This window comes from Trachemys scripta, chromosome 4, assembly GCF_013100865.1.
Source record: "Trachemys scripta elegans isolate TJP31775 chromosome 4, CAS_Tse_1.0, whole genome shotgun sequence".
In the NCBI taxonomy this organism is placed as follows: Eukaryota; Metazoa; Chordata; order Testudines; family Emydidae; genus Trachemys; species Trachemys scripta.
Window position 1 is genome coordinate 56150293 of NC_048301.1, and position 23083 is coordinate 56173375.

At 39.1% G+C, this 23083-nt stretch overlaps 1 protein-coding gene across 1 annotated transcript in view; it reads left to right on the top strand.

Annotated features, from left to right (window-relative positions):
- The window catches only part of LOC117876684 (neuroendocrine protein 7B2-like), a 69983-nt gene extending 65516 nt beyond the window's left edge, over nucleotides 1-4467 (top strand). The window contains exons 5-6 of the mRNA XM_034768983.1: nucleotides 1588-1641; nucleotides 3909-4467. Coding sequence (XP_034624874.1) covers nucleotides 1588-1641; nucleotides 3909-4004 — 150 coding nt within the window. The 3' untranslated portion in view covers nucleotides 4005-4467. The remainder of the gene's footprint in view (nucleotides 1-1587; nucleotides 1642-3908) is intronic.
- Nucleotides 4468-23083: the final 18616 nt, after the last annotated feature.

The window sequence follows — 23083 nt, forward strand, 5'->3', positions numbered from 1 at the left end:
ACGCCCCTTCACAGGCACATATTTTCAGATTTGCTGTTACTACATGAACCCAATCTTAGAACATGCTCCATAACCCGATCGGCTCTGTGCTACATATTATACTTAAATGGAAGTTATGGTCTTAAATCATTTCCAAACAGACTAAACAAAATATGATCTTGTTGAGCAGGAACAGTTCAATTGTGAGGAATTTTCCTGCCTGATACGAGTTTTAGCTTTAGTAGCCATGCACTTTTTTCTATGACAGAAACTCCCCCCTCCCCCCATTAATGAAAAGTTTAAGGTCAAACAGTGTATGAAGATAAACTGCAAATGATGTGCTGATTCCTACAGGGAATAATTTACACATCTGCCTTTTTTAAAATGTTAAATTGAAGTTTTCCCCAAGTGAGTTTGCATAAATGATTGTAGCCAAGAATGTCTCTCTTTGGCCAATTTCCTCTCTGTTCCTTTGCCTTTCTGGCACACCCCAGATGAAATAGTTGAGGTTGGGCAAGAGATATGCCTTGTGAATTTGGGTTTAATGAACATGAAATGTACAAAACAGACAGTTTTGGCAGATGTCATTGTAGCTTGCTAAAATGTTTGTTTTTCTCATATCAAGGCTGCACAGAGGGTAGAAATGTTTTATGAATTTGTCTCTCATCTTCTATTTATATGATCAATGTTAGGTCAGTTGTTTATAACAGAATTAATGGCATTGTTTATATAGTGTTTGCCTTTAAAAATGTAGTTCTTCTCTCACTGCATATTCAGGTTGCTTCTTTTTTTTTCCTTCTTTTTTCTAAAGTATAATCAGAATTGAAACAAAATCTGTTGAGCATGTGTCTGATATTCCAGACCTTATTTGAGTTCACTACTTGTATGAAATATAGCAATATGTGGAAACACTTATAAAAACTGTGGTCACAAAGTCATATTTTTTTCCTCATCATAACTTTCCTTTCTGCCAAGACATTTTTTGGCAGATTTTAAAAGGTTCACTCTATTAAACATGTTATAGACCAAATGGTTTTTAGAAACTTTATTGGGGGGCACTATTTAAACAAAGGAAGGATTGGGCACTGAAAGAATTTCAGCAGAACTTCTTTGCATAGAGAATAGTAAATATGTGGAATAAAATACTCACAGAAACAGTATGAGTGACTAAGATAACGATTTTTTTAAAGGAATTTGGAAAGCATATATAAAGAAAAATATTGAACAGGTACAATTACCATTTCAAAAAAAAAGGAAGAGAGCTACAACAGACTGGTATCCCAGCTTCCTTGTATTTTTTAATTAATAATTTCCCTGCTCACTGAGACCCTGTACACACACAAAAATTACAGTTCAGTATAACATCTCAGACTATCTAATATGCCTGTGTTTATAATTGTTGATGACACTGACTATCCCTGAAGAATAGCAAAATGTAGCATTAATAGCTGCAGTAATCCAAATGTTTCCTTGTGGTTTATCTTTCCAATAACATGACATTCTGATCTAACTAGTTTCTGAAATGTTCATATGCTAATATTTAAATAATATAGTCTTGCTTTAAAAGACGAGTTAACCAAATTTGATCCATATTTATATTTTTTGTAGAATAAGAATTTACTCTTTGAGAAGCTAAAGAGTGGACCAAAAAGAAGAAAAAGGGTAATTGTCAGAACGCAACTTGTTTTCATTTTAATATCTTGTTTCTGTGTAGAGCTGATGAAGATTAAAAAGGTAAAATCGTATTGCTGAAATGAAGAATTGGACTAATACATCTGTATTATAACTTAGAATACTACTTCAAATCAGGACATTGCTGTGATAAACTACAGTGCCTGGTTCCATAAAAGTCCACTAAGCCTAAATTTTATTATTCTATCACAGCCAGTTGCATTGCATTCAGAAGATGTATTCAAGTGAAAAGCTTTCACGTAAAATCTAAGAATTATATTAACTGGCTTTTTAAATAGGTTTTATTTTGCATAGGAAATGATTTTGAATAACATGGATAATTTCTCCTTCAAACTGACAGGTATGTGTAAAATCCACTGCCAATGCTAGATCCCTATAGAAAAGAATTCTGCCCTCAGATGCCTGCGTCAACATGCCGTAAGGGTGTAAATCACAGCAGATTTTGTCCCTATAATTGGTGTAGTTCCATTAATTTCAGTGAAGTTACTACTGATTTAACCCCGGTTGTGAGAGGAGAATAAGGAACATTATTCTGCATCCAGCTGTGTCACAAACACAACTGAATGGGTTCTTCTCCTGATGACTTAACACACAGTCCAGTGATCACGCAGAATTTTTGCACCCTCCATATCACTAACCCCTGACTTCTCTCACTGCTTCTGTCCCTTCCTCTGTCTCAGAAAAGGTATTTATCATTCAACTTTGTTGCTGCTGCATTTCTCTGTAAGAAGAAAATGGGACTTTGAAATTTAAAGTGTATTTCCACACTGAAAAGTGACCTTGTAAAATACAGCATCAGGGGTTCCATATTTATTAGAAAATGAGTAGTTTTTATTTGGAATAATTGAAGCAGAAAGTAAAAAAAAATTTCTAACTTCCTACCCTGCAATCTCAACCAGGAAGTCGGAAGTCAAGTTGAGTTCTTTCTGATTCACACATCACCAACAATAAACATTCTGCAATCAGAATTTAATAATCAATTCTGATGATTACTAGAATATCCTCCTCCCTATCCACTAGAAGAATATCCACCTCCCTCTCCTAAACTTGTGTTGGTTTTGCAGTGCTAACAGGGAGAAAAAGCATCAACGGATTGTAAGTCAGTAAAGTAAGCAGATGTGCCTCTGGGAGCAGATACGTGGCGTAGTTTTACATAGTAGAACTGCACTTCAAGATAAGATTAGTGAAATGTGCACATCAAAAAGAAAGAAAGATGTTCTCTGTTTGCATGCTGCCTGACTTAACAGGGAATGTAATGCTTATTATCCTCATATGAGAGGAAGGGTGGCTCAGTGGCTAGGTCACTAGCCTGGAATTTGGCAGACAAGGATTCAATTTTCTACTCTGCTACAGTCTTCCTATGTGACCTTGGGCAAGTTACTTAGCCTTTCTATGCCTCAATTTCCCATCTATAAAATGGGGATAATAGTTCCAGTGCCCTCTCACTCCCCCTTTTCCACTGACAAGAAGAGAATCAAGACATTAGCATTTTATTTAGATGATACTAAAGTTTCTAGTCAATCCTCTCATTTATTTCTACACCTTGAAGGATTGCAGAATAGGTACAAGGCCTTTATTACTTTTAGTGGAATAGATTATTTTTTGCATTAAAGCTTATTTAGGGAAAAATTGATTTATAAATATTAAAATCTTTCCCTGGGAGCTATTTGTTCTTCATGCACTGAGAAGAAAAATTAACAACCAGAGTATGAGTTTTAATCAATTCTTTTTAAATAAACTTTGTATGAACATTCCCCTCAAAGATTTGTAAAGCTGCATGATGGAACTATATTATATCCTACTTTTACTAAACATTACAAATTAAGACCCTAATCACATAAACACTGTATGCATGTGAATAATCCGTTGAGTTTATTTGATTTATTTTCCTGTTCGGATAAAACACATATAATATATTACTGATCTGGTCTGGTCTGGTAGAAGCTTAGGGTTCTTATTTTCCATATAGTGGAACTAGGCTATGCTGGACTGGAATCACTAGAGCAGTGACAAATAAACTAGAGTAATCACATGGAGGGCACAAACATTCCAAGAGTAATGATATTGGCATGTCTGCTTGACTGACAGATCATTGGGAAGACAACCTATCAGTTTACATTTGACCTCAGAGCAGTAAAAATTGTTTTATATGTCCATTATTGCTAGTTACCCTAGGGATATGTTTTCTCATTCCTAATCAGTATCTTTTTAATTAAAAAAAAAATTTTTTTTTTCAGAGTGTGAACCCATATCTGCAAGGACAGAGACTGGATAACGTTGTAGCAAAGAAGTCTGTTCCTCATTTTTCAGATGAAGACAAGGGCACTGAATAAGCACAATAAAAATGAATGATGAAAACTCATGCCACCCTCCCGTAGATCATAATATTGCTTACATATAATCAGCTATTAAAATCCTTGCAATGGCAGCATGTTTATTATTTATATAATTGTGGATGAAAAACAGATGTATTTATAACATTGTTCTCCTGGATAATGAAAATATGATTCTGCTTTCTGTTAAATTATGGTAATAGGACCTTTTAGTTGTTTTTGTTTTCATCATGGAGTGAGTTTAAAAAATATTAGTCATTTTAGTAACTAATGTGAGTTAAATAGCATAACCAGCAGCTTGTAAAACAGAAGATGATATAAAAAATTGCCCAGTTTAATTCCAGTGTTTATTCTTATATTTTTCCCATGTTTGACACATGAAAATTATAGTTTTATTTTTTTTGTTCACAGATACTGTGATTTAACAAACTAAAGTAATGATAAATGTTGTTTTACCCAGATACTTTCAGCTTTTGGTCTATTTTAATAAATATTCAAGCAATCTATAGTGTTTACAGAGTGACATTTTCCACAGTATTTGGAGGATAATCTGCCTTGGTTATTGCTGTGCTAACTAGAAAAGTGTGGTTTGAATCTACATACTAAAGTACTGTATTTTCTGGCGTATAAGACTACTTTTTAACCCAGGAAAATCTTCTCAAAAGTCGGGGGTCGTCTTATACGCCGGGTGTCGTCTTATAGGGCGGGTGCTGAAACTTCCGAGCTGGACTGGAGAATCTGCGGTCGCCGCATATGGTGGAGGGAGCTCAAAAACGGCCACGGCCGCATCCCCGCCCGATGACGAGGTGAGGGGGTGCCTCACTGGGAAGGTGTAAGTGAAGGGCGGAGCAAGCTGCAGGCGTCCGGGACGCCCGAGGTATGGAAAAAAAGAGATAGAGCAGCGCTGTGCCCAGAAAAACACGCCTCTTTCACCCATCTGGCCCGCCCTTGTATCCTATTACCGTACCTCCTTCTCTGCCTCTCAGATCTCGCTCCTGAGGACTGCAGTGAAGCGGCGCAGGCGCGCATGTGCGAGATCTGAGAGGCAGAGAAGGAGGTAATAGGATACAAGGGCGGGCCAGACGGGTGAAAGAGGCGTGTTTGCGCTACCGCTCTGATAGTCTTGGAGACAGGGAGGGCTGGGCAAGCAGGGAGAGCTGACCAATCCAAGCAGGCTTTGTATACAACAACCAGCCAATCGCCGGTAAGGTACATCGCTTGCCGTGATTGGCTGGTTGTTGTATACTGGGTACCACATACAGTACAGCACCAGTATCTGTACCTGTTCATACAGTATAGCACCAGTACATACAGTACAGTATACAAATGTCCAACAGTCAAAACCCCATCATGGCTCCACCAGCAAGAAGAAAGAAATATGAAGCCAGTTTCAAACTTAAAGTTGTAAACTTTGCCATGGAACATAATAACTGCGCTGCTGCAAGACAATATGGAGTAACAGAAAAGATGGTTCGGGACTGGAAAGCAAATGAAAAAGCATTAAAGAGTATGCCAAGGGGTAAGTGTGCATTAAGAAGAGGCACTCCACATTGGCCAAAACTCGAAAAACATGTAGCAGACATGGTGAATGAGCATCGCCAAAACGGTTATGTAGTGACACGAAAAAAAATACATTTGTTTGCACTTCAGTGGGCCAAATCTAACCCAGATCACAGCAACAGATTTAAGGCCACTGTATCCTGGTGTACTAGATTCATGGGAAGGCATAATATGGTACTGAGGCAAAAGATGAAAATTGCCCCAAAATTACCTGCAGATCTTGATAGCAAAGTAAATAGTTTCCATCGATACGTAATACAACAGCGCACTAAACATGGCTATGCGTTAAGTAGTATTGGAAATATGGATGAAACTCCAATGAATTTTGATATGGTTGGAAATAAAACTGTCCATCAAAAAGGTGAAAAAACAATTTTAATTAAAACAGGACATGAGAAGTCCAGTTTTACAGTGGTACTAGGATGCACAGCTGATGGCGCCAAATTGAGACCAATGATTATTTTTAAAAGAAAAACAATGCCGAAATTCAAGTTCCCTGTTGGTTGTTTTGTACATGTGAATGAAAAAGGCTGGATGGATGAAGAAGGGGTAAAGCTATGGCTTGATAATGTATGGAGCAGGCGACCAGGTGGACTTATTCAAAAATGTAGTCTACTGGTGTGGGATATGTTCAGGGCTCATTTAACTCCCAGCACCAAGCAAATGCTTGCAAGACTAAACACAGATGCGGCAGTTATTCCTGCAGGATTGACATCGTTGGTACAGCCACTGGATGTGTGCCTAAACAAGCCATTTAAAGATCGCATTCAAGAACAGTGGAATGAATGGATGGTTAGCGGCGAAAAGTCATTCACAAAAGGAGGAAACATGCGTGCTCCACAGTTGGATGTTTTGTGCAAGTTTGTCATAAAAGCCTGGAATGATATTGATGCAGAAACAGTAATCAAGTCTTTCAAGAAGTGTGGCATATCAAATTCATTAGATGGTATGGAGGACGACTACTTGTGGCAAGATGAAGAGGAAGCCGAAGCTGAGACCACACCATCTGATACGGAATTCGATCCATACGATGACTGCCTTACAAATGTATCACAAGATGTCATTGATGTACTTATGATATCAGATGACGAACAGGAGGATTTTGAAGGCTTTTAAAGGGAAACTGTCACGCCAGCAAAACCTGTAAAAATACCGTAGCTTGCAGTTATGATGGGCGTTGCTAACTCGCCAGGGACTTGCCCGGCACTTGCTCTCTCTCTCTTGTTTGTTATCTTCCTCCTATCATCATCAGTTCCAGTTTGGTTGACAGCTTAGAAAACAAACAGCATGGCAGCTCCCATGGGTTTATTGTCTTATCCTTCCTTTCAGCTTTAGAGTGAATTAGGAAAAGTTTAATCCACTTGCACTGTTTTATGTTTACATGTTTGATGACAAACAGCTTTATGTTTATAAGTGACAGTTTTCCTGCTATGTACCTCCATGTCATAAGCATTTGAATTAAAATTACCATATTGAAATCAAATCTGATGGTTTTTTAATTTTTTTTTGGTGTGCGTTGGAAGAGGGGTAGTCTTATACGGCGAGTATATCCCAAACTCTATATTTTAACTGGAAAAGTTGGGGGTCGTCTTATACGCCCAGTCGTCTTATACGCCGGAAAATACGGTAATTTTCCTGATCCGTTTTTATCATTTCACTATCTCATCCTTCCCAGATACTCACACTCACCTTGGTTACCTGCTGGTACTTCTCTAGTTTGCAGACTACGAAATCCAATGTTTTTTTTTTTTTTCCTGAGTGGCTACTGCATTTGTACATTTAAAAAGCGGCCCAAGTCATACTCCTATGGAATGCCATGACTGAGGAAAATAACATTTGTGTATGATAACAAAGATCTCAGGTCAGATGTAGCTTATTTGTAAGTGGGAGGCTCTCCATTGTTTTTGGACATAAGGTGTCTTGTCAGCCTAAATTCCAGGTCATGGGCTCCTTCCATTAAAACAGGGATGATCTTATAAAAAGAAAAGGACAGGTACCAACCCTACCTGGCCCCAACACAGCACTTTAAATATTCAGTATGACCCTTGGCCTAACCACAATACAGTCAATACAACTCTCATCATCAGTCAGCTGATTGGCAATCAACACATGCACCTCTAAATATCCAAACGGGGCTATAGTGCAGATGAGATTCCCAGCTGTAGGCTAATCAATAGGCCTCACCCTGGGCCTTCAATTTTACCAGTAGTCTGACGATGGTAAACCCCATATCAGGCTATGTAAATTACTTCCTTTGCTGCAAGAGAAAAAAGAAAGGTGAAAAGGGACCACCATCTATTTCATGGGCATTTAATACTCCTGGGCAAGAAGCAAGGTGAAAACCTGTAGTCCCTGCGTGGCAGCCTAACCCTTGGTGCTCCACCACTGGTCTTAAAGTTGCAACTGGTTAGCTCAGCTCAGAAGCCCTTGTTATGCTGGTGGAGGATGCTGTTTCCTTCCTAAACCAACAAATTGATATCCACCTTCCAGTCAGATGAGCTGTAATGGGGCCACCAGATCAAATGTTGTTACTTCTAGAAGCTATCTGGCATTGCTTTCCAACCCAACAGGCCACATTACACACTTGATATGTATTTTTCCTACATATCAAATGTCCCAGAGATTTTAGCAAATGGGCTCACCTTATATTTATAAATCTCAACAACTTAGATTAGACAGAATGAACTAAGTACATATGGGGAGGGATAGCTCAGTGGTTTAAGCATTGGCCTGCTAAACCCAGGGTTGTGAGTTCAATCCTTAAAGGAGCCATTTAGGGATCTGGGGCAAAACCAGTACTTGGTTCTGCTAGTGAAGGTAGGGGGCTGGACTCAATGACCTTTTGGGGTCCCTTCCAGTTCTATGAGATAGGTAAGACTGACAGGAGCTGAAATTCTACTTGAGGTTAGATGCAGGTTCACCAGATTTCCAAAAACTGGGTTAAAGTGAATTTGAGTTTCCTATTGTAACAATTAAAGCTGAACAAATAATTAATAATACATTATTTATTCACTGATTTCTTGCCTCTCTCAAACTGTTTGCAAGCAGATTGCAAAACTCTAGAATTTGCTCTACCATCTGAATTCATCATGAGTTGCTTCACATTCTTTCCTTTCTTACAAAGATTGTATGAACAGAATCTTTGAGTTGAAGGGAGTATGCTGTAGGGTGCGATTTGTAATTGGATATAGCAAGTGTTTAGCATCTTGCCACAAGATGCTGAGCAACTTCAACTCCCAAAAACTTCATCAAACATTGACTGTACACAGAATTTCACAGGGTCAAATCCATACTTCCTACTTATCAAGCTTACTCAACCCTTTAACCTGTTTTCCTGCTTATTCTCCATTCAGACCAGTAGTACAAAGAAATGATTCATTAGCATAGGTTGGCTCTAAAATAGAAACCAAGGGCTATATGTCATGCCATCAGTTTCAGAGCAGAACTTTCCATTGATTTCATTGGCCCAAAACATATCCCTAAACTTCTAGCTTTGTGCTGCTTGCTGCGGTCACACAGAATTCTAGCGAGACGAGGTGGGTGAGGTAATATCTTTTATTGGACCAACATCTGTTGGTGAAAGAGGCAAGCTTTCAAGCTCCACAAACCTGGAGAAGAGTTCTGTGTAGCTCGAAAGCTTGTCTCTCTCACCAACAGACATTGGTCCAATAGAAGGTATTGCCTCACCTGTGTTGTGTCTCAAATATCCGGGGACCAACATGGCTACAACAATATTGACAGACAGAATTCGAGTTGGTTGAGGCCTTTCCACACCGTTAGGTCCCATAGAGCTGGAAGAGTGTTTCTTCAGATACCCCCCCACCCCATGCCTTCTACACTGTTAAGAAAAATGGTTCTACAGGCTCTCCAGGTTTACCATATAAAGAAAGCCCATTTAATTAAAGACTCAACCACTAAAGTTACTCATTTTTCAATCTTTTAATCCCTTTCATATGCCGTTCCATGTTATTTGTACTTTGTAAATGCATAGCTTATAAAGGGAAGAGTGGGATGTGTGGTTTGCTTAAAACCATCAAAAAAACCTCTCATGTCTGGTTCCTTTGGCAGATCTCAGTCACTTTATCCACACTACATGGTGACGTGATAATTAGGCACCACAAACCAACTAGATTACTGCTGAGGTACCACCTGATAACTGTTTACAACTTCAACAAGGCCTGAGAAGCTGAACGTCTCTCAGTCATAGATCTGTATGGAGATGGGAAAACAAGTTATAGAGTTTGGAGATTTTTTTTTCTTCTTTTTTTAAACTTCGTGTTACCACAAAGTAGTAAACCTTCCTTAAAGGAATTACCTGCTAAATGAACTCAAATTCATGGCAATTTGCTGAGTCCATTAAGCCCCCTTGACTGTATATAAAATTAGGACACTCCAAAAAAACTATTGAGAAACTTTAACTTGTGGCTTTTGTATTCTTGATAACAGGATTAACAATTCTATCTTCAGCTCTATGTATGGCCTGCCTTTCTGAAATGAGATAGGCAGGTCCTTTCACAATCAAAAGAGACCAAAGATCCAAAAAAGAATTGTAGTTTTACATAAAGACCCCTCAATATCTTTTCCTCAGACATGCCATATTTCCACTCTTATGGAGTCAATCAGGAAAAATGTCAAATACCTTTTTTTCAGTTAATTGTGCACATTGCTCAAATACAGTAATATAGTTATATGGAGCATCAATCAACAGTAGTTGAATTTTGGTTTCGTTTTGGGAAGTGGAGTTTCTGAAAAATTTGAATTCAAACATTTATGATACTTTAGAACTCAAGAACCACTTTATGTTGCTACAGTTGTTTATATTTCAACTCTTTAGAATTAAAAACTTTACGTTGTTAGGTATTTTACAAACATCAAGGGTCTTAATTAACTCTAAAGTATTTTAAGATACAGTTTGTGTGAAAGAAGCTGTACAAAATAAAGTGTATTGCATTGCAATGAAAGTTTTGTCTGGTAAAAATATCTAAGAACTTCCTATAACATTTAAAGCGTTATTAAGTAAATGAAAGGATATGATTTATGACACAGTATCCTGTGTGTGTTTATATCTAAAATGCAGTATTTTTGTCATTTTAAGATTATTATAATTGTTTAATCAAATCAATAGTAAAGAACATAAAGATGCTAATCTGCAAAGCAAACTAAATAGCATAAGAATGGATAATGAGTTAACTGATATGATTTATTTTTATTGGTACATTTGTGTTTATCTAAACAAAGTCCCTTTTGACAACCTTATTCAGTGCCTGATAAGGGACCTTTAAACAAACTGTGCAGTAGCTCCAGCTAGTGTGAGATGAGATCTAGTACGGTTTTAAGTAGAGCTAGTCAGAACATTTGTCTGAAACTAATGTTTTGTTACAGCATTTTACAGAAATCTATATCACTTCTTACAACCCTACTTTTGCCAAGAAGCTTTTCAGCTATGTGACTCATGGGAGAATGGCAAGGAATAGGACAGGAAAGACTGATGACAGCTGGGTTATTAGGGCACTGATGTTGAAGATCCAGGTTCAAATCCTTGCTCAGCATGATTTGAAGTGATCTGGGATGAAAAACTCTGCTCTGAATCAACCAGAGTAGGACTATGAAGCTGGGCCTCCCAAATACCAGTTCAATACTCTGGCCACCCCTACCATTTTCAAAAAACACATTTGAAAAGTTTTCTTCAATGTGGACCAAAACCAAATTTGAAACCTCGAAAGTTGCTGTGGAATTGTTGTTCTCTGGTCAGCTCTAGTTGTAAGATGGTGGGTACAATTCCGATCTCATTTACAATGGTGTACAAGTGGTGTAATCCATTGCCTTCAATGGCATTACTCCTGATTTACACTGTTGTAAGAGACCAGAGATTAGGTCTTTGGATTTTTTGAATGAATGGGACAAAGAGTTTAGACTGCTGTAAATTTCTCAGGTGCGGGTATATTTACAATGTGCTGTGTGGAAAGAGACAGGGAAGGTGGGTAGATACAGAGGGCACAGCCATTAAAACCAAACATCGATCCATGTCAAATATCAATCCATGTCTACTACTGTTCTGTTAGCTGATGCTGCACAGCCAGGCTTTAAATTCCCTCTGGATCTATTCCCTCTTTTGTGCAGGATGACACTGGATGCCAGTGAAACAAAGGATAACATTTTTAGTCATGCAAGACCTCCCCCCCATGTCTCAGGTCAGTAGGGTCTGGCACTGCCTCTCTCTGAAATTAGACACACAACCTGATCTATACAAATTAAAAGGGAAGGAAACACCTTTAAGGGGAACTGAAATGCTTTGAAATTAAGAAACAAAAACAATCCTGCACAAATGTCCAAGTCCCAGTGTGTGTGGTGTGTGTACATTTAAAATAGCCAAATACAGTTTTAAACAAAATAACTGGAAATTTGTTCCTCCTTTACTTACCTAGCAAGAACTATGTTCAGGTTACCATGCTTCCTGTAGGAGGGCAAGCCACATCGCAAACCCCTACTGCAAATTAAGGGAAGCAGCCTTACAGTTTGCTGTTACTAAGTATTTATTTATCATTTTTAAATCTAAGGGGTGTTGCATTAATGATTTAGGATCTCAGTCTTTAATTTAAAAAAAAAGTATCGCTGTTCCCCTTTAAAAGTAAACATAAGAGTAGTTAAGTACTGGAATAAATTGTTCTTCGGTGACAGGGATGACACAAGTTAGATAAACACCTGTCAGGGATGGTCAAGTATAATTTGTCCTGCCTCAGTGCAAGGGGCTGGACTAGATGACCTCTTGCTGTCTCATCCAGTCCTATGATTCTCTGATAGGGAAAACGCCTTGAATACAAAAGGGCAAATCTTTAGCTGGTATAAATTTGGTTGTAGCTCCATTGAAATCAATGAAAATAACTTGCAACTTGATTCAGCTGAGGATCTGCCCCAGAAAGGGAGGAAAAATTTCTATTTCACTCAGTAGGAATCAATGGCTACTCCCTCCCCCTTCCCAGTTCTTCTTTCCTTCCCACCTCCCATTTAGGCACGCACAAGCCTCTAGTCCTCTAAATCCTGGTTGAACGAATGAATCCCCCCATGATCAAAGATGGAATTCAGCCTAGGCTGCTGCTGACAAGCTTCCCTGACATACTAACCCATTGACAGTGAACTATTTAAAGGAAAACTTTAAAAGGAAAATACTTTGCAATAGAAGAGGGAGTGTGTTACAGTCAAGACCCCCATCCTCTATACACCCATGGATATGGCTGGCTAAATGGGGTTACAGCCCAAACACATGCATTCCAAACAAACTTGTTTCTCTGTGGGACAATGAAAGAGTTAAGTAAATCATTCCCCAGATATGTACAGTACCAGATCTCCCACATTCATGCTTTCTGCCATTAGTTAAAGAATGGGGTTGAATTCCAGTGTATCATCCTAATTCACCATGAGGAGGAAGTATGTAGTATCTGATCATGTTTGCTTTATTTATGATGCTAACTGCTTTCCAATGACTATGTGATTCTTGACAATAGGAATATCTGCTAGCCATGTGTTGAACACATGGCAGCATTACAAATCTTAAATGATTGTGAATGCCATGGCAGCAGCATTAGCAATTGGAGCTGAAAGAGTTTAGAAAACTTGTCTGGCTATTTTCTTGGGTGGAGACAGGGGAGGGGGCGGAGGAGAAAGGGAGGGGTTTAGGGGTTGGAAATATAGAGATTTGGGCTGAAAGATTAGGGAGATCTGAATCATCTTTTGCCTATTACAAAGATCATAATTATTCTCAATTAACTCATAGAATCAAACTCTTATTCCAATACATGGATATGACATGGTGTCTTCTATATTTAATTGCAATATTTCCTCATCCGACTATCTTCTCCAAGAAAAACAAGGGTGGGAGTCAGTGGCACAATTTCATTATAAAATGACTAAGGCAAAGGAGAACGCACCAAGAAGAACAAGTAATGAGCTGTTTGCTAATGGCCTCACAGAGCCTCTCTCCTTCCCTGACTGTTGTCACTCATTTACAGACCACTGAATCTTGAGTTTAAATGTATAAATCTTATTTACGTTTAAGCTTGATTTTTGTCCTGAACTGAATGGATAAATGACAGTTGTTTGCAGTGTTGTTGTGGCCATGTTGGTCCCAGATATGAGACAGCCAAGGTGTATGAGGTAATATATTTTATTGGCCCAACTTCTGTTGGTGAAAGAGACAAGATTTTGAGCTTATTGGAGGAAGAGCCCAGTACTGTGAGTGTGACTACACCCTGTAGTAGGGACTGCGCCTGGTTATAGAATCAAGCCTGCCTAAGAAATACCCTAGAATACCACTTCCCATATCAGATGGAGCTATCTCTTTGCAGGAGAGGGCCAAGATATTAGATACATTGAGGTAAAAACTACCGTGCCTTGTCTCCACTAGGCTTTAATGTCAAGATAGCTATCTGGATATTAAAACATACCTTTTTTGCAATGAAGGCATAGCCAAAGAAGGCACAGTTCTCATGCCAAAAGAGCTTGCCATATGAAAGGGATGAATTCCCCCTAAATGCAGGAAAATATGCCGCCCACCTCCCTTCAGTTAGATAGTGCGAGCAGAAAGTAGCTATGATTTCTTTTAATGTCTGATAGCTTTCACCTTGGCTGACTCCAAAGAATTCTTTCTTTTAACTTTGCCGTACTATTTTTTTAAATGGGGAAAGCTTTTTCGTTTGGTTTTGTTTTTTTCTAGACATTTATATGTTCATTTTGAAACCATATAAAGAAATAATACCTTCTGCAAAAGAGTTCCTAGTTCTATCTGGTTCCAAACCAAAAAGCTCCTCTGCAGTTTGATCTGAAGTGTGATTGATTTGGTCACTAGCAGGCTGACTTCTTCACTTACGTCTTTTGGGCACTAAGGCTTCCCTGGGGGAAAATATTTACACTCTTCGACTTTTAAAAAGTGCATCCAAAAGCCCCAAATGTTTGATAACTGATTCATTGCAAACACCTATGTAAAGGTTCCTAAACTCTTTACAGAGGCTCTCTTAGCATCAAGTGAATTACACTTTTGCAGGTATTTTTAATGTCACTTAATTTGTATAATTTCATTTCACTAGACTGAAGATGAAAGCAGCTGAAAGGGAATGAACAGTCAGCGTGGTTGTTTGTGGGGAATGAAATGACAGCTCTTTCATTACTTTAAGCAGCTCCGTAAAAGGGCCTGCATTTGGGGAATAAAGTCTGAGTACTGGAAACTGCTAATTACAATTCAAAACACTGGAATAAGGGAAAAGATCAAGTAGTAAACTTCCCATCACCCTTTGCTAAACTGGGACTAAAAGGACGATTTTTGACAGGGAAACAGAAGAAGTAAACCAGAACAGTTGGAAATACAAAGACATAAGAGTTGGCCCCAGACTCGTCTGTGCAGTTTCCCAGAAATTAAAATGTTGTTGGCAATTTTTTAAAGGGGAGATTTTTGGTAACAATACAGATAAAAGATAGAGATTTTGTAATTTTTTAAATTATTTTTTTCTTTCAACTCTGTAAGGACTTAGAATCCTTGTTCTAAATCATAACATGCACAGTGAAGCCAATGTGTCTTTTCACAGGGGAAAAGAAGAGTATATCAAATAAATGTGGGGTTTTCCAGTAAGGTTTTTCAAACTGAGGCCTAGATCCCACAATGATTTATGCATATGCTTAACTTTCTCTATTCTGAGTAGTCCAACTAAATGTAAAATTAAGCGCCTGCATAACTCTTTGCAGGATTGGGGACTTAGACTCCCCGCCCCAGTTCAAGCATCTAAGCACATGCTTAAATCCACCCCTATTCAGCAAAGCAGTTAAGCAAGTGCTTAACTTTAAGCACATTCTCAAGTCTCCTTAAAGTCAAGGAAGACTGCTGAACGAGAGCCCTGTCTGTAAGGATGCTCAGAGAAAAAGACAGTTTGGTTACAGCATTTCTTTGCCTGTTCCAGGCTTTGCTGATAACAATTCTAATAGCAGAGACTATGCTTTTGCTTTTGAATGATGAATTGTGATGAATGAGAATTACAAAATTTTAAAGCTCTTGTTTCACACTACCGTTCCCCATTACTGGCTTCCATGTGAGGATTTCAAAGTCTTTATAAAACATCCATGTATTAAGGCTTATAAGTAAGTAAACATTTAAGGATAACATTTTCAAAAGTGGGTACATAACTTAGGGGCCTCATTCCCAAGTAACTTAAGGACTTCTGAAAATTGTATGCCTTATCACTATTTTATAGAGCGGGAAACTGAGGCACAAGAAAGTTAAAAATGACCTGTAAGTGAAAAAGAAGCTTCTTGATTATGTATAAAGTGAGCCATTGGAAAATGGGAGGGTAGGTGTTCTGCTCGTTTTTACCTTAACAGGAATGTCATTTTATTTTGCTGTTGGTCTCCCTGACACACCCAGGAAAGTGGATTGGGAGCTTTCATAGCCATTAATTAATTTTCTTCCTATAATTTATTAGCCATTTGAATTACATAGGTATTTAAAACTTTTCAATTTTGTTTTGTTTTTAAAGTCTACATTAAAATAATTTACCCGCTCAGATAAGTGTTTCAGTTTCTTGGTGCATGGGACATTATAATCTAACTAGTTCTCCATTCTTGCACAGATACTTCAGGAAAACAGAATGGACAAAACTTGACTTTCTGATTTTGATTTTTTTTTAAAGATGTAGAGAGACTTAAAAATGTTGAGACTTCAGAACTTTTCGCATACTAAAGAAGCAAAAAAGGCAGAAACCCAATTTTATTTTTTCCTTTGCAGATCACTTTTTAAGTAAATTATGCTAGGTCAAAGGTATTTAGGCACTGTGACAGACCCAGACCAGTGGGGTACAGGAGTCTGGTAGAGGGCAAATATACTGGTCACTGGATGAGTAGTTTTCTGTTCCCTGAGTGACCAGAGAAAGGGGCTGCACTAGAGTAATCAGGAACCTGCTAGAACCAGTTAAGGCAGGCAGGCTAATTAGGACACCTAGAGCCAATTAAGAAGAAGCTGCTAGAATCAATTAAGGCAGGCTAATCAGGGCACCTGGGTTTTAAAAGGAGCTCACTTCAGTTTGTGGTGTGAGTGTGAGGAGCTGGGAGCAAGAGGTACAAGGAGCTGAGAGGGTGTACTGCTGCTGGAGGACTGAGGTGCACAAGTGTTATCAGACACCAGGAGGAAGGTCCTATGGTGAGACCAAGGAAGGTGTTTGGAGGAGGCCATGGGGAAGTAGCCCAGGGAGTTGTAGCTGTCATGCAGCTGTTCCAGGAGGCACTATAGACTGCTGCAGTCCACAGGGTCCTGGGCTGGAACCTGGAGTAGAGGGTGGGCCTGGGTTCCCCCCAAACCTCCCAATTGATCTGGAGTGTGGGTTCTTCCAGAGAGGAAGGTCTCTGGGCTGTTCCCCAACCCACATGGTGAATCTCTGAGGCAAGAAAATCTGCCAATAAGTGCAGGACCCACCAAGATAGAGGAGGAACTTTGTCACAGCACTTAACTCCCATTGTCTTCGGTGGGAGTTAAGCACCTAAATACTTCTGAGGATTTGACCAAAGTGGCAAAGCCAGGACTATAAAGCAGGATTTCTTGACTTTCAATTACTTACTTTAACCACTAAACCAACTGTACTTTGAGTATTTAAAAAAACAAACCACCTTGTTTATTTTTTGGTTGGCTGAGAAAATGCAGTATCCTGAATTATTTATGTTTAAGAAACAGCAAAGAGCTTTTTATAGCAACACAGAAAGGGAAAACCAATGCAATAGATCATTGCTAGAAATGTATATGTGATATTTACAAATATATTGATAGTGTACATGATTGTATTATGTTGGACAGAATGTTGCTGCCACGTTGTGGGATGCAGCAGGGAGTGGGAAGGGAGTCTTTCACTTCTGTAACATAACTGGAAGCAGTATTTCACAGCTGTCATGTCACAATGTGAAATATGTAAGCAAAGAACTCAGGACAAGCTACTCAGATGCCTCATTTCATAATACCCAGTTATAACTTTATAATCTAAAGGCTTCTTGTATATATGTGAATCCAGATGCATTGTACCCCTCATTACCAGAATCACCTCTTGTGTCACAGTTCCATAACCATCTCAAAAGCAAAGCATCTCAACAAATGTATCCTCCTGGCAGCAAATCTTCAATAAGCAGGAACTTAGCACAGAAAAAAGAAAAACATGCAAAGGGCAGAGGATTTTTTTATGGGGATTTTATAACTCTCATTTTCTTGTTAATGTCTTCTGGAGCCACCAATTATGCAAGATGCATCATAAGAATTGTGAACAGAATAATAAAAATGTTAGTCTGACAAAGTGTATTTCCCCATTTGGCATGCAAGAATATAGTTGTCTGGCACTTAAAGTTTAGCCTATTGGCACATATGGCTAGCCTGTATCTACGCATATTGTACAATACATAAGATAATATAAATCTTTCCAGACATTATACCACAAGACCACATTTTTCAAAAGGGGTGCCTAAATGCAAGCTCTTAAATCCAGCTATAGGCACTCAATTATGACCCTCATCCTTCTCCCGTTCACCTCAATGGTGCAAGATCAAGCCTTAAGTGGTCTGAGTTTCAAAAGGGCTGAGAACCCAACAGCTACCATTGACTTCCGGGGGAAGCTAGGATGCTTGACTCTGCTGAGTATTTTGTATAATCACAGCACTGTTTAATCACATTAAACTGCATAATGAAACAATAACGAATGAGTAAAGAGCTGTTAAATTCTTACATTTAATATACAAGAGAAGGCAGTAGAAAAAAATTAGGTGATAGTGAAAGACTTAAGCTCATTGTGTAGGCAAAGGCCCGAGAACCAAGAAATCTGAGTTCTGCTCATAGCTCTGACACCAACTAGCTCTATGACTTCGTGCAAGTCATTTAATACCTCTGTGCCTCACGTTCGTCATCCTTAAAATAAGGATAATGAGACTTGCCTTCTTTTCTAAAGCGCATTGAGGTTTGCGCATCTATAGCATGATGTAAGTATTACTAGGATGATACCCCCCAGACATTGTGCTGCAATTGGTAGAATGGTAAAAAATGGTGTGTATGTGTACACAAGGCTACAGATTTCATTTTAGCCTTTTTAGTGCCCAACATATCCTCTTTCACCCTGAAAGGCATCATAGATGAGAGGAAAGTGCATGAGTTTTAAACATGGTTCTGCCATAATCTCCCTCAGTAATATTAGCCATGTCAGGTGAAATCCTGACCCCATTGAAATCAATGGTAAAACTCCCATAGGGAGCTAATTGGGTCAGGATTTAACCCTCTCTTTGTTCACAATAAATATGCCTATTGCACAGATGAAGAACCCATGGGAAAAAGCGTTACCAAAAAATGTAAGTATTCCCCCCCCGCATGTTTTGTCAAAAATGTTGAAATGTTCTGGGCAGTGTTAATTGTTTGTATAGCACTTTACTAACCCATCATTTATTAGTTGGTTGAGAGGATGAATTAAAGTTTGTACAGCTTTTTTGCCAATATAACATGGGATATAACTAATCAAACAATTTCCATTTATTTGCTTAAAAGTAAAAATAATCTTACTAGACAAACTTCATCCCCGGCGTCAATCCACCATGGTCAATGGGGTTACAGTGGGGAAGAATTTGGCCTGTCTTCCCACATGACAGCATTATATTTACACCACCTTAAAGTTTATTTTGTTTTAATCTGGTGACCTTAGACAATAAACAAAGTGTTTAGTATTGTGGTGTGTTTGGACTTTTTTTGTTAAAAGACCACATAGATTGAGCTCTATCCTCCTGCCTTTATTAAGACAAAACTCACTGGATGAAATTCTGGTCCCCTGGCAGTCGATTGTAAAAATTCCACAGGGACAAGATTTTACTCCCTGAGTTCAGTGGGAGTTTTGCCTGAGTTAGGAATACAGCATCGGGCCTCTGGTTTGAAACTGATTTTGTACTTGGCTATGAGAAGGAATTTGGTTCAAATGCAGAGTGAGCTCAGTCTTTGCTTTTTGGAGGCTTTGTATGAAGAACATGTCTAGGGCATGATCCTGCTGCCTTTCCTCACGGGGTAATCTTTATTCACATGAGACTTGGAAGTGAAGCAAACAAGTCAACTTGGTGTGGATGGATTACTCACATGAACAGGAATTGCAGGCTTGAGGCTTTCAGGTACGTCTACACGGCTATTAAACACCCGTGGCCAGCCTGGGTCAGCTGACTCAAGTTTGCAGGGCTCGGGCTGCAGGGCTAAAAATTGCTGGGTAGACATCCAGGCTCCAGCCCAAGCCCAAATGTCTACTTTGCAAACCAGCCCTCAAGCCCAAGTCAGCTGACCTGGGCCAGCTACAGGTGTTTAATTGGAGTGTAGACATACTGTTAATCAGCAGAATATCTGAAATCAAAACACCCTAAACCCTTCTCCCCCTCTCCTATCCTATTTATTACTGTCACAGCTACTGATGGCAGGAAGGAGAAGTGAAAATGCTGCTGCTTCTTCCTTTGCTCCCTCCCTCCCTATTTTTTTTACCCTTCCTTACAAGGGTTCTGCATCTGGAACCCTTCAGGACTTTTCTAACTCTTCTCCCTTCCTGTAGGCATCACAGCTTGTTAGCTTTGTTGATTGCTTCCCATCCCCACCACCGGCTTTATATCTCACACATTCTAATATAATACAAAATAGACTGTGCCCATCGGATATATGTTAAACTAATCAACTGTTGGACTAGAATGTTACTTCACCACTTCATGTCTCATTAACAGCATACAGTATTTCAAAATTATGTATCTGAAGTGTTAATGGACTGTAAAGGTGTTTTTCATCCACCCTTTTAGTGTGTGTGCCTTTCTCAGTGAACTCTATTGCTAAGGATATCATCTCCCTTTTTATAGCAAAACTCCTTCTGATACAGAGTCTTCACTTACCCAAGTCTTGGAGATCCCAGTCTTGTATGTTGCCAGACATCTAACCTTTCTCATGGAATGAAGACATCCTCATGCACCTCTACAGACACATCCAGCAAAACTCAGCACTGAAATGAGGCATACTAGATCCTTCAAAGTACAGATGTCATAACACAATAACTGCTCTGCCAAATTGCTCCAGCTACTCCCTCCACCATCCAACACAGATACACCTACCACTGGAATTTAATTCTGTGGCCCACGACACAAATAAGGGCACATTCTTTTAGAACTTGGGCATGTCTACTGATTATGGCACCTTGCCCTCTTCCCCCCACCTTACTGACTCATTCCGAGTGACTATTGCCAGCTGCAGGCAGAAGAGTTAAGGTTGCGTTGCAGGAGTGGCATATGTCTTAACTCTTCATTTCCTTGTTTTCAGAGGTTTAAGTGCAGTCACTCCGTATGTTCTGGAAGGACATGATGTACCAAAGGACAAATTTAACTCTGTGGTAACAAAGTTTTTGGGCTGTTACATATTCACCTTAAAAACAACAAATATGGTGGTTTATAAATTATATTTTCATATGTCATCAAAAGACAGAAAACATCCCTAGTTGCTGCCATACAGAAACCGCTAGTTATTTTGTCAGCAATTGTTGAATTTTATTTTATTGTTTTAGTTTTTCCTCTTAAATTAGTGCCAGATTCACAGCCCTGCAAACTGAAGTCCTCGCCCTGGTGTACTCTGGGTTGTGCCTGGTCTTTACAGCAGCTCAAACTGACCCCACCACTCTTGCTCTGTTTACCTGGCTCCTGTGTCTAAGAGCGACGAGTCATTTGGTTTCTATGCATATTAGGCCAGAAGCTCAGCTGGTATAAATCAGTGTACTTCCATTGAAGTCACTACAGCTACGCCGATTTATTGCAGCAGAGGATTTGGCCCTCATCCGCCTTAAGTTTTTTAGGATTTTAATAAAGACACCAATTGTCTTGGCAAAGATGATAAACTGATTGGGCTCAAAGTTAGCTGCAGCAGAGAGGGGCTGAGACCAAGCATACTTTTTTCCCTGCAGGGGTTAGGTGCAGCACTTCTAAAAGTAAAATAATTTTTTACTCTTACTAAAACCAAGGGGCAAAGTACACCAGGACAAAAAAGAATGGAATAGGAACGTAAAGAAATACAATTTTAAAGAGGCAAAGAGAGTAGTTAATTTAAGAGCTCAATCAGATCTGCATGGCAGTGCCCATTCTTATCACCCCATACGTTCACCCACTTCTGTACTCCCCAGCACTGATCTGTACTATGGAAAAATGTGAGTACCCCACTAGAGCTCTGCCTATACTACGGATTTTTACAAAAAAAATCCCACCACTGGGCTTCCACTATTTCAGCTGCACTGGTGGTAGCAACACGGGGATTGCCAGTGTGGCAAAGGTACTGGTGATGTCTGGAAATTTTACCACCATGCCAGTTAAACCTGCAGACAGTAGTAAATACACCAGAACCTGCCAGAGCCATATCTTCACTAAGGCTCCCACCAGTGGAACTGAACTGATTGTAGCAAGTAGGAGAATTATTATTATTATTTTTTTTTTTTATTTTATTTTGCTAAGATGCCCTACTATAGAGAGGGAGGAAAGTCTTCCAGGGTAGGTAAGATCTGAATTTCTGATGATAACCAGAAAAAACCCTGCCAAGTCTTCTTTATTCAATGGAAAGAAACAAAAAATGGCCATAAGCCATTTCTTGAGGGGGGGGGGGAGGGAGGGTTAGAAGAGGAAGGTGGGTTAGCTTTAATTCTATCTCTTTGGCCATATGCATAACAATCAGGCAAATAGAGCAAGAAATATTCCCACCATTTTTCTCCCAACAGAACTTGACAATTTGCTTGTCTTTCAATGGTGTTTTCATGAACAACATCCAGGTGAGCAAGGTTTGACTTGCAGGACTGCTTCTCTAGCAGCAGTATGTCACAAATACTAGCCTAACAGTGCGAAAAAAGTTTCACATTGAAAATGCTCTTGTAAGCATCTGAAGACACTGGGGGTTGGATTGAGGAGAGGGGTCAGAGGCGGGTAAGAAACAGCAGGGAATATTAATAGATTCATACTTTCTAAGGCCAGAAGGTACCATTGCAATCATCTAGTCTGACCTCCTGTCTAACTATGGGCCAGAGAATTTCCCCAAAATAATTCCTACAGAAAACACCCAATCTTGATTTTTAAAATGGTCAGTGATAGAGAATCCACTACGAACCTTGATAAATTGTTCCAATGGTTAATTTCTCTCACAGTTAAAAATTTATACCTTATCTCCAGTTTAAATTTGTCTAGCTTCTACTTCCAGCCAATGGCTTGTGTTATACCTTTCTCTGCTAGATTGAAGAGTCCATTACTACATATCTGATCCGCATATAGATACTTCTAGACTGTAATTAAGTCACCACTTAACCTTCTCTTTGTTAAACTACATAGATTGAGCTCCTTGAGCCTATCACTAGAAGGCATGGTTTCTAATCCTTTAATCATTTTTGTAGCTCTTCTCTGAACTCTCTCCAATTTATCAAAATCCTTCTCAAACTGTGGGCATCAGAACTGGACACAGCATTCCAGCTGCAGTTGCACCAATGCCA